The sequence below is a fragment of the Mchenga conophoros genome, linkage group LG10 (genome assembly GCF_057382185.1).
Source record: "Mchenga conophoros isolate Kocher_MC1m ecotype Shallow Benthic linkage group LG10, M_conophoros_male_GT1.1, whole genome shotgun sequence".
NCBI lineage: Eukaryota > Metazoa > Chordata > Actinopteri > Cichliformes > Cichlidae > Mchenga > Mchenga conophoros.
This window is the reverse complement of record NC_140535.1, coordinates 22,551,996-22,564,069: the sequence shown is the minus strand read 5'-3', so window position 1 is coordinate 22,564,069 and position 12,074 is coordinate 22,551,996. Positions and strand designations below refer to the sequence as shown.

The following is a 12,074-nucleotide window of genomic DNA, read 5'->3' as shown; positions in this document are numbered from 1 at the left end:
ACATTAGGGGGCGATCATGGCTGTGGGGCGATCGTGGCTCAAGAGTTGGGAGTTTGCCTTGTAATCGGAAGGTTGCCGCTTCGAGCCCCGGCTTGGACAGTCTCTGTCGTTGTGTCCTTGGGCAAGACACTTCACCCGTTACCTACTGGTGGTGGTCAGAGGGCCCGGTGGCGCCAGTGTCCGGCAGCCTCGCCTCTGTCAGTGCGCCCAGGGTGGCTGTGGCTACAATGTAGCTTGCCATCACCAGTGTGTGAATGTGTGTGTGAATGGGTGGATGACTGGATGTGTAAAGCGCTTTGGGGTCCTTATGGACTAGTAAAGCGCTATATAAATACAGGCCATTTACTATTTAAATGAAGGGGAGGCACTAGAAACCATGGTGTTTTGGGAGGTGCCATTATTGGCCAGGTCGTTAGTGTCTACGTTCTTTATTCAATGAATTATCTTTTATCTTTTATGGTGTTCGTGGTGTACAAGTTATGAACAGGAAGTAATGAAATGTTTCTAACCGTAAAAGATTAACTCGTTTTTAACTACCTCAGGAATGTAGAACAGTACAAGCAAGCGAGGTACAAAAAAAGGTTTATTTTCCTATTTACAGCCACAATTTTGTCGATGAAATGAAGAAAACACACAAAAAAGGCAGAGCTCAAGAAATGAAAAGAAACTGAATTTCCAGGGACTGCTTGACATATCATATAGCTTATGTTTCCAGAGCTTCAGCTTCATAAAATGAGGCCCACCTTAATAAGTAGTGAAATGTGTAAAAACCCACTTTAGTTACAAAAGAGAAAAAAACAAAACACACAATTAAAAAAATGTGCTATCCAGTTCTTGTATTCTCATCACCTTTAGTTGGTTCATTGACATTTGGATGTTCCAGAAACATTTGCACATGAATATCCAGCCATGGAAGCCTGACTGTAATATGCATGTACAGAATGTAAATAACAAAAAACAGGCCTGTTTGTAGTGACCACCTACAGACACGTAACAAATGGTGTCACACTTGTTCACTAAAGCCACTGTTTTGATGAAATATTTTAGCTAGCCAGTTCTAAGACCAACAGATTTTGGTCTCTCAGTAGTTTTTAGAATTGCTGCATACGTCTGCATGTGCAGGCTGCTGTTATTTGTTTGACGCTCACAAAACTTCCAGACGTTCCAACTTTTCACTTCATTTATTACAAATCAAACAGACAATCCAAATACTACATAAAAAAACACGTTAAATTACCAGGATATCCTCGCATACTGAAAACACTTTCAATGGTTATGTAACTTCATTTTGCTTATTTGTTTCTTTTCGCTCTTTAGCTTTTTGCGGTCAGTCTCTTTGAAGGCAGGCTACTGACCTTAACTATAATGAAATTAGATTTGTATCTTCTCCTACTCACTTGGTACAGCAGAGAGGCTTGATAGAGTATTTTTTACTGGTAATCAACTTAACACATCTGCTACTATTCACCCATCTAAAATACCAAGCAGGCGTAAAAGATCTCGAATACTTTCAGGAAATAGTGGACCTCAGTTATCTATATTAAACCCTTGTTGACCACCATGAGTAAACAGGTGAGCTGGAGTCTGTGACATTAAATCAGTGTGGTCTCAAACAGGATTTTTTTTCCCACAATGCACCTTGCACACTGATAGTAACTGTAAACAATATTTGAACAAACAAATGTTCCAGACTAAGAGAAGGCAGAGAACATGCAGATATATAAACTGGGAAGCCCGTCTCAGTCCTGAGGTTTTGACCTTGTGTGTAATTGTCGGGTTAATGTTGGACTTTTAGTGAGGTTTGGTATGAAGGACTTTATGTTTGTTCTTGTGTTTGACAAGCGGATGATGCATTGGTTGCATCCACTCCAAGTCTTTGCGCTGATAATATAGTCCCTCCTCAGTGGTGCTGCCTCTTAGATAGGTACCTGCAGAAACAAACAGGCACACATTCAGCGCATATTTTAAACACATTCAGTTGAGTTCATGTTGATTTGGGGAAATGTACAAATGACACTGGGACACAACATTAAAAATGAGTAACTACATAATGGAAGAACATTTAAAGCCTTTACCATGTACTAGATGGACTGATCCGATATTACGTATTGGTATCGGTCCGATACTGACCTAAATTACTGGATCGGATATCGGAGAAAAATAAAAAATGTAATCCGATCCGAAGTATCACAAAATCACCTCACAAAACGTGCTACTTGGCGTAACTCAGCTCGGCGCATCGGAGCAGTATCTGTCACGTGATAGAGCGGCTGTTGTCTGCGAGACCTGTTGGCGGTCTGTTGGAGCATTTGGAGCCTCGCTACATGCTTCCTAACCGTGGCATTTCATCTCAGCGAAAACTATCCCACAGAAGCAAAGCAAGTGTGTAAGTTCATCCCTGAATGTTTGCATAGTATTTCCACGTTACGCTTAACAACTGATGTATTGAGCCACAGCTGGACTGGCCATCGGAGTTCCATATTGAGGTGAAAAGGAAGCGATTTGTCCCGTACTTCAGCTAGAATTCAAAAATAGACACAAAGCTGGAGTTATTCTGTCTTTGCTGCACAGTTGCATCTACTTCTCTCATTCACTTCCCCTTCCTCTCCTGTTATTACTTCAAACATGAAACTGATCAATGATCAGCTGATCGGCTTTTCTGCCGCAAGTCCTGTCTTTCTTGTTTGTTTATCGCCCACTTTGCGCTACAAAGAGGAGACCAGCAGATAAACAACAGCAGCACGTTTAAGCGTGATAAGCTGTTGTTAGAATGTATTTAATATTAACTTTGTAGTATCAGCTGATGTTTGCTGGAGCCACAGCTGTAAAAGCTGCTGGTCATGATATCCGTTTGGATATGTGGTGAGAGGGAAACATGAAGATGAAACCAGGAGATGTCCTTACTGAATCATCAGAGCTGAACAGGTGATGGAGAAACAGGTTTACCTTTTAGGTGACATGAATGAGTTGAAGGGAAGTTATGAACTGTTTCTGAGAGACAAATAACACCAGGATCCTTTTTTAGGTAGCTGACGGCTGGTAACTGTGCAGGGGCGGGTCTAGCAAAGTTTTGTCGGGGGCCAGGTTGGGCATTAACAGGGAAAGGGGGCCACAAAGAAATACTTTTCTTTGTTATGTCCTTTAAAAACTTTGAATAAATAATTATCTGAATCTTACAACAAAAGTGGTCATCTGATTAAATGTATAGAAATCCATTATTGTATATAGTAACTAATAAGTCTAATATACACCCTAATAAGCTATAGTACTTTTTCCTTTGGGAAGGTACCATCTGTGCAGTCTGCAATTCTGTTGAAGAAAGATGTTGAATCTATTTAAATATTGTAGAAAAATAATTGATTTCTGTGCATTTGTTTTACACTTGCATTAAATTAAAGTTGATTACATCAATTAAGGGCGGGGGGCGGTTCCTGAATATTTTTGCTGGGAGTTGGCAACCCTATTAGTTAGGTTGCTTAATATTCCCACTAAGTTGACCACAACATATTACTCAAACGACTAGAGAACTGGGCAGGTCTTTCAGGAACTGTACTAAACTGGTTCAAAACATACTTAGAAAACAGGAAATACTTTGTATCAATAGGTAACTTCACATCTGAGCAGACAAGTATCACATGTGGAGTTCTCCAAGGTTCCATCTTGGCACCCCTTCTGTTTAACATTTACATGCTCCCACTGGCACAGATTATAAAGAACAACAAAATAAACTATCATAGCTATGCAGATGACACACAAATATATATCACAATGTTACCAGGAGACCGAGGCCCTGTACAGGCTCTTGGTAAATGCATTGAGGAAATTAATGACTGGGTTGTGCCACAATTTTCTCCAGCTAAATAAAAACAACTGAAGTAATAGTCTTTGGTGCCAAAGAAAAACAATTACAGGTCACCAGAGAACTTCAATCTATACACCTAAAAACCACAAACCAGGCGAGAAATTTGGGTGTAGTGATGGATGCAGACCTAAACTTAGAAAAACACATTAAGACAATAACAAAATCAGCTTACTATCACCTCAAGAATATTTCAAGGATAAAAGATCTGATGTCTCAACAGGACCTGGAAAAACTAGTCCATGCATTCCTCTTTAGTAGGCTGGATTACTGTAACAGCATCTTTACAGGTCTACCTAAAAAAATCAGTCAGACAACTACAGCTCATTCAGAACTCTGCTGCTCGAGTCCTCACTAAGACCAAAAAGTGGACCACATCAGTCCAGCTCTGAGGTCCTTACACTGGCTGCCTGTCCGTCAGAGGATAGACTTTAAAGTTCTGATGCTGGCCTATAAAGCTGTGAATGGTTTAGGACCAAAATACATCAGTGACCTCCTGACCCAGTATGAACCTTCCAGATCCCTCAGGTCATCTGGATCCGGTTTTTTATCAGTTCCCAGAGTCAGAACCAGACGCGGACAAGCTGCATTCAGCTTTTATGCTCCTTATATCTGGAACAAACTCCCAGAAAGCCTCAGATCAGCTGAAACACTCAGTTTATTTAAATCCAGGTTGAAGACTCACTTATTCTCAGCTGCATTTAAATGAAGCACCAAATCCGCACTTAAGCTTAGATTTCAAAACTTACATTTTAACTACTGATTTTATCTACTGTTCTGATTTTATCTGTTTTGATTTTTGATTTTATATACTGTTTTGTTTGTTTGTTTGTTTTAATCAATTTAAAATCATTGTTTTTGTTTCTAATGTCTCTGTAAAGCACTTTGAATCACCTTGTTGTTGAATTGTGCTATACAAAAAAACTTGCCTTGCCTTGCTTGCTTACTCTTTAAAATACCAGAATATGGAGGATGGTGTAGGTTTAAATTTATTAGATTGAGCAGTGTTGCTGAACTATAAAATGTTTTGGGTTGAGTGTATTTTTTGCATACAGGTATAACAGAATAGCTTCAGTCTCTTGTTTTTTAAAACTTGAGTATGAACTTATACAAAATGCAGCAAGATATTTATATTAAAAAACAGTTTTATTGATTACAAAATACGCTATATCGGATTCATATCGGTATCGGCAGATATCCAAATCAAATTTATGATATCGGAATCGGTATCGGACATTAAAAAGTGGTGTTGTGCCATCTCTACCATGTACCATGTACAGCACAAACAAATTATATCATAAGTTGAACAGTCGATGAAATAACCAACCATGTACAGTCCTACGGCATCACAGATAACAAAAATAAAGCTAAGAATGGACACAACAAAGTGCAAAGGGGAAATTTGCACTGAGATCTCACCTTTTAACCTTTCCATCACAACTGTAAATAAGAAAGAGCTCAACACTGATCCCTGATGTAACTCTACCCCGACCCTAAACTCATCTGTAATTCCTACTGCACACCTCAACACTGTTTCACAAATTTCTTGCCACTGGTGAGTTCCTCATTGAGTACCACAGTTACTTTCTTTGCTTGGGATGCAAAAGTCTCCTTCTTACTTTAGATTGTGTTCATTTATCCCCAGAATTGGATGCATTTTTTAGGATGAATTTTATACTTTAAATAATCTGAAATCAAGTAAAATTTAAGTAAGATTCATGTGTGTGTTGGCATTAGATGTTATTTTTTAATATATCTAGTATTTTCTTGTAAATGGCTGTTCAGGTCTAGCAGGTGCTGTAGGTTTGAAGTATGCAACTACAACTATGCAAATGATACTGTTTAGCTTTTCAATGAGTGCGTACCTCTCCCAGTGTTTGTGGTTGAGTCCACTGAAGTCGTCAAGCTTGGCGATTTCTTTGAGGTATTGAGACAGTTTATACAGCTCTCTGTCCCGCTCCCTGTTGAGGTGGGCCTTCATGAAGGGTCGGATCTAACACAAATTCACAACAACAAATAAAGAGACAGCTTCATTAAGATCTGTAGTTTATTGTACCAAAAGAAGAGAAAAATGGTCAAGATAATTGTATGAACTAACCAACCTTAAGTCCATTCTGTGGGTTCATAAGAAAGTTTCTTCCAATGTCGTCAAACATAATGGTGTTCTTCCTGTTATAAAATTCTCCGTACTTCCCCCATATCACACCTAAGGGCTTCACCTGCGGAAGCCATAAAATAGATTAAATCAGTGCCATGATGTTTGCACAAAGCAGTAAATGTCCTCCACAAACATCATGAAAAAGAGGTATTCAAGCACATTACAACATGTCGTCACGGCGCGTGCAGTCACACCTAGAGTGCTAAATGACTTACCAGAATGTAAACAAACAAAAAAAACCCCCAAACAACAACGATGTGATACATGTCACCTAGGACCATAAGCCAGAAACATTCCCGAGAATTTACATAGTTACTTAGCAAGCACGACGTGTATACAACTTTATCTAGTGACAAATCTCTGACAAAGAGATATCACCACTCTTATAAAATAAAATAATTTATATACTCAATAGCCTGCAGATAGGTGGAGAAAACAGAAACTTTTGCACATAGACCTGGGGCTAGATGTAGGGGTGATTATTTTAAATATGATTAGCATCCAGGAGGGTCTTTCAAATTTATCCTCACGACAAATCCATATTATATATGTGCTTCCCATTTGACACCCCAAGACTCACATATGTTTTCATGCACAGTAATCTTATTTAATGAAGTTATGAAAAATTATACCTTCATACTATGATTTACTTATCTTTTTTTCAGGCCCTTGAAGTACAGAGGGGTGGTTCTTTTTAATATTCAATTGTTCCAGCAGTTTTAAGCCAAATCATCTGAAGCGCACTACCAAAGTCCTGCTTTGGTAAATGGTGAATGAAATGGGTTTTATATCGCGTGTGTGTGTATAACCTGCTCTGAGCATCAACATCGTGGCCTATATCATAGTCTGACAAACTAAGCTGGACAAGCTTAATGCCTAAGATGTCAAGTAATAGAGACAGGCATTGACTGTTTTATCTCGTCTGATGATTCACTGGAGAAAACAAAAAAAGTACATTCCAAAGAGCGTTATCACCACATGGTGTTTAGTTGAAACAAGTGACAGCATATCTATTTTTTTTTACCACCAAACTCGTCTTCTATTCGTGATTTCTTTCTGTGTCAAAATTATTTGGACACTTTCTACTGTAACTGTGAAATAGAGAAACAGCATTTGCGTTCACATGTTCAAAAAATAATTTGTACAATGAAACAAATTAAGGTCCTGAAGATGTAAAATGTATTTTCCCTTTTACTCAGTTTACTAAACTAGAGGGGGGAAAAGCAATTTGCTGCGACACTCATGATCATCTATTGACTCATTCTCAGATATTGAGCTCTGAGAGAGTGCTCAAAGGCATCAACGGGAGCATCAGGCTAAGGACAGCCTGGACAGAATGAGAACAAATTTCCTGACCTGGTTTGATGTATTTTCCATTTTGGCTGTTTATTTCTGCAGCTCAAACTACTTTAAGCTATTTTTCATTATCTAAAATGTAACACATTTTAAGAAGGGTTTTTTAAAAATAATTTCTGTATCAAGTGTGGTGCATATCCTTTGTGAAAGCACCAATTATAAACCAGTGAAGGTTTCCAGATCCAAGGTTTCACATTGTTGACTCATCACATGGAATTTCCACCTGCAGTGACTTTATGACACCAGCTAAGATGACAGGGCATGTTGCTCATGACATCATTAAAGGGTGGAAGTTAGGGTACGTTCATACTGCAGGTCTTAATGCTCAATTCCGATTTTTTTGTCTGCTCGTTCACACTACAAATAAAATGCGACCAGTAAACGTGCTCTAGTGTGAACCCTCAAAGCGGCCCGCATGCGCAAAAGAAGACGTCCCACACAACGCGCTGTTTAGACCCAGACCAAACAATATTGTTTGACTGATGGCCCTTAATATAAAGACTTCGGACTTTACGTTTCCCAATTTTTGCTTTAAGTTATTTTGTTATTTACATAATAATGTAAATATGGTAAATGGCCTGTATTTGTATAGTGCTTTACTAGTCCCTAAGGACCCCAAAGCGCTTTACATATCCAGTCATCCACCCATTCACACACACATTCACACACTGGTGATGGCAAGCTACATTGTAGCCACAGCCACCCTGGGGCGCGCTGACAGAGGCGAGGCTGCCGGACACTGGCGCCACCGGGCCCTCTGACCACCACCAGTAGGCAACAGTTGAAGTGTCTTGCCCAAGACACTTCAACCTTGGGCAAGACACCTAATAATGATCCTTATTGCTGTTTTAGAGGAGCGGTGCTGCAAAGGATACTTGCAGATTTCTGTCAGAATCTGCAGATTATACAGTATAAATAAAATGTTCACGTTTCTCCAACGTTGTCTTCCCAACAGTTTCACTGACATCTACGCTGGATGGCCAGGAAGCGTTTGCGATGTCTTATCGGGCGCTTCTCCGGCACTGATAATTGGCGTCTGTCTTGTGTCAGTGACGTAAAAGACGGATTTAATGCGACATGACCGTCCAAACAGCAGTCGCTTTCTAAAACATCGGATATGTATCGGATTCAGTACCACACATGAAAGTGACCCAGATCGGATTTGAAAATATCGGATTTGTGCCGTTCACACTGTCATAACATGATCGGATATGTGTCGCATAGGGTCAAAAAAATCAGATTTGATGCGCTTTCGCCTGCAGTGTGAACATAGCCTTAAACTTTCAAAACCAAACCTTTGTGCATGTTGTGTACATGTGTAGCTCTCTCTCTCTCACTCACTCCTTGAGTAAACAGAACCTCCTATTTAACATTTGGAGATTGCTACAATATGACTGTAGTGTGTGTGATTAGGTGAATGATGCTGTAGGAAAAAGCACTTTGAGTGGTCAGTTAGGGCAGAAAAACTCTGTATAAGTCCCAGTCCATTTAACATTTGACCATGAAACTGTCTGTCACAGTCATGTGATGCTTGCAGTTTACCCAAAATGCCTTTTTGAGGATCATCTGAAAATAGATACTACCAATACTAATGCGTGTTTCTGTTATTCAGTATGACAAACATTAAATTCTTGGAGATGTTCCCTCTGAAACTATGATATATTCTATAATATCAATGCTCAGATTTAGTTATAGAAATAATGCTGAACAAAAATTAGATTATGGCTTTAGATAATGACACTAAGATTGGATACAAATTTGATTTTCTTGCAGTGTTATGTTCAATGACCCATTAACTGCCAGAATGAATAACGCTTAAACCTAAAATAAATCCAAATATATTATAAATCATTTCTTCTTCTGTGAAAGATATGTCCAAAGCATTGATGTGTGACCACAACAGTGACACAGGCCAATATTTTAAACAGCAAGTGTACCAACCTCCACAACTCCTCTCTTTGGGGTGTGTACCGTAATCATGGCCCCACTGTCCAGCATGAACGTAATCTTGTAATTAGGGTTGTCTGTCACTCCCAGCTCCTACACACACACACACACACACACACACACACACACACACACACACACACACACACAGTGGTGTTATCTTCTGATGATCAATCTACACTCGTATAATGTATGCCAACTTGGTTAACACTGCCACCTTTTGGCAACAAAATGTACAGGATAATAAAAGAAATGGTAAAGAAATAAGAGAAGTACTTGCCTTCATTTTTGCATCAATCCATTTCATACTTGTAGCAGCTTAAAAGAGAAAACACATTATGTGTGTTAATTAGTAATGAATTAAATCATGAAAGAAAAAAATAACAATTAAACACAACACAATGTCTACACACACCCAAGCACAAGAGGCATCTCAGTGAGAGGACGCGGTTCTCCAAACACATACTGGACGTTTAATTGGGTATTTACCACAATTACAAAAATGGGCGAGCTCAGTCTGTTTTTTGGTTGGTTTTTTTGTTCTTCTTGGTGGATCAGATGCTCAATTTGGGCCAAAACATCAGGAATTAACTAGACAGACATACTTATACAAAAACCCCACACTCTAACACAAAAGCAATGAACCACTGACACAGACAAGGGAAAGAGACGGACAGATACGTACACCAAATTACAATATCGTAGTCCTCATAGGCTGATGTCAGGAACTCGTGAAGGTAGGGTCTCATCAGCTCCTGACCCGTTTCTGCACATGACTTGTGATCTGAACACACACAGTATTATTGTATGGGTGTCCATGGTAAAACAAGCAGCTGATAAACAGACAGTAACTGCAAAGCCTCTTCTTTTGTTTCTTGCAAAGCATCTTATTAAAGAGACACATGATGATATCAACTCACCAAACAGTGTGTAGTCCACATCCAGAACCAGGAGCCTCTTGCCTTCTCTAGGAGGGTTTAGTTCCTCTACCTTGTACTCTTTGACTCTTCTAGCTATTTTTGCCAGGTTCTCCTCTCTGAAGACATAAAACAATATTTGTTTCTCAAATGCACCCACACATCCACACACAAAGACAGGTTTCCTTCAACAATTTCTAAAATTCTGACAGACCTGTTCTCCACTTCAATGACCTCCTCCTCAATGTCAAAATCATTGACAACGTCATCATTCTCTGGTGGAGGGGCTAAAACGTCTTCCTTCACGAAACAAAATATGTGCACGGTTAAAACTGTATCAGTCAGTACATTATACCCATAGCATATATCCCTCAAAAATGTCAACGGCTGTCAGATCTTCACCTAAACAACCATTTTCTGATCCATTAATCAAAGCTAGCTGATTCCAAAATCCTGACTAAACAGATTATTTACAAGTTACCCCTCACCTCTCTTGTCTAGTAAACCTGAACACTAGCCAGGCACACAGTCCTTCTATAATAGTTCCAGCCAGATATATATTTTTTTCATTTTCTCTATCCACCTACCAGACTCTCCTCTCTGGTACCCATCATCATGATCTTGGTATTAGGCTTCAACTTCAACGAGCCCAGCTTCATCTCATCCTCTGCTGGTTTACCTGAGGGCAAGATGAAAGGGAAAGGAACAGAAAATATATAGAGAGAGAAATTCTGAAAATCACATTAAGAGCATGCATAACTTTTATAAAATTATATATATAAAATAAAATAATTTATATACTCAATAGCCTGCAGATAGGTGGAGAAAACAGAAACGTTTGCACATAGACCTGGGGCTAGATGTAGGGGTGATTATTTTAAATATGATTAGCATCCAGGAGGGTCTTTTATGTAGACTGCACAATTAAATAAAAGCACAAGATGAAATGTCCTTTGGTCTCACACTTGGATTGGACTTCATATAGCATTATTTACACTAACTAGCGCAGAAATCAGAATCAGAATACTTCAAAAATCAGGTACTTATCATTGACATCATCTCACCTTTGACCTTGAGTCCCAGGAGTTTCTGTCTCTCTGGCAGGACCCCAGTCAAGGTCTTGATGGACTGTTTCAGGTCCAACACCGTGTCTTCCTCAGAAAGAGAACTGATGAAGTATTCCTGACCTCCCCACTTAATGATAACCGACACCGACATGACTCTTCGGTGCTCTTCACACACACATACACACGACTGCAGCTGAAGTCAGGTATGCACGCGCACCCTAAGCAAAAAATTTCCAGCAACAATAACAAACATGCACGCGCACACCTTGCAGAAAGGGAGAGACGGGCAAATTCAAAGGAAAGGTGTTAGGATGCCACCATGTAACTGGCTGGAGCTCGACTTAAAACAAACAAGAGCAGCTTGTGATAAAACAGAGAGCCAAACGGGACATTACTATTGTTAAGCAGGTGATGGTACGTCTGGCTATTTCAAGACACAACGGCCAAATGCCACCTAATCAGCTCAGACACTGTGTGACTGTCCCTGATGCTGATATTTATAGCACAAGGTTGCTAACACTGACTAGCAACGATGTAAACACGCCGGGTTTAACAGCCAGCTCGCGAACATTAACTGACTGAGCTCCGCGGTCTGCTCACTCTTACCTGGTAGCACAAACTAACATGTAATGCTTGGCACACACTGTCAAATTTCCTCATAAAGTTGAATGAATGAACTGAGTTGGCCGTTCAATTTCATTCAGCGGGAGCCTCACACACCGCTGCTCTCTTCCTGGCGTCACGAATCTTTCCGGTAGTGACGTAATTGA

General features: G+C 39.7%; 1 protein-coding gene across 5 annotated transcripts; it reads right to left on the bottom strand.

Annotated features, from left to right (window-relative positions):
- Positions 1 to 565: 565 nt before the first annotated feature.
- On the bottom strand, positions 566 to 12,074 carry ublcp1 (ubiquitin-like domain containing CTD phosphatase 1). 5 transcript variants are annotated; one of them, XM_085289407.1, is made up of 11 exons: positions 11,911 to 12,070; positions 11,302 to 11,469; positions 10,825 to 10,916; positions 10,452 to 10,537; positions 10,241 to 10,356; positions 10,006 to 10,104; positions 9,601 to 9,638; positions 9,315 to 9,413; positions 5,962 to 6,078; positions 5,725 to 5,852; positions 566 to 1,928 (listed from the first exon to the last, which is right to left on the bottom strand). In XM_085289407.1, exons 2-11 carry the CDS (start codon positions 11,453 to 11,455, stop codon positions 1,901 to 1,903), a joined length of 957 nt encoding a protein of 318 aa, XP_085145533.1. In that variant the 5' UTR covers positions 11,456 to 11,469; positions 11,911 to 12,070; the 3' UTR covers positions 566 to 1,900. The 5 variants fall into 5 exon arrangements, with proteins under 5 accessions (XP_085145533.1, XP_085145530.1, XP_085145532.1 ...); XM_085289404.1 differs by having other exon boundaries at positions 11,302 to 11,569; positions 11,911 to 12,069; XM_085289406.1 differs by having other exon boundaries at positions 11,302 to 11,522; positions 11,911 to 12,069.

Coding starts and splice junctions, on each gene's coding strand:
- ublcp1 (XM_085289405.1), bottom strand. CDS start 11,455: ATGTCGGTGTCGGTTATCATTAAGTGGGGAGGTCAGGAATACTTCATC. Junction 10,357..10,451: donor GTCATTGAAGTGGAGAACAG/GTCTGTCAGAAT, acceptor TTATGTCTTCAG/AGAGGAGAACCTGGCAAAAA. Junction 1,929..5,724: donor AACCACAAACACTGGGAGAG/GTACGCACTCAT, acceptor TTGTTTCTGCAG/GTACCTATCTAAGAGGCAGC.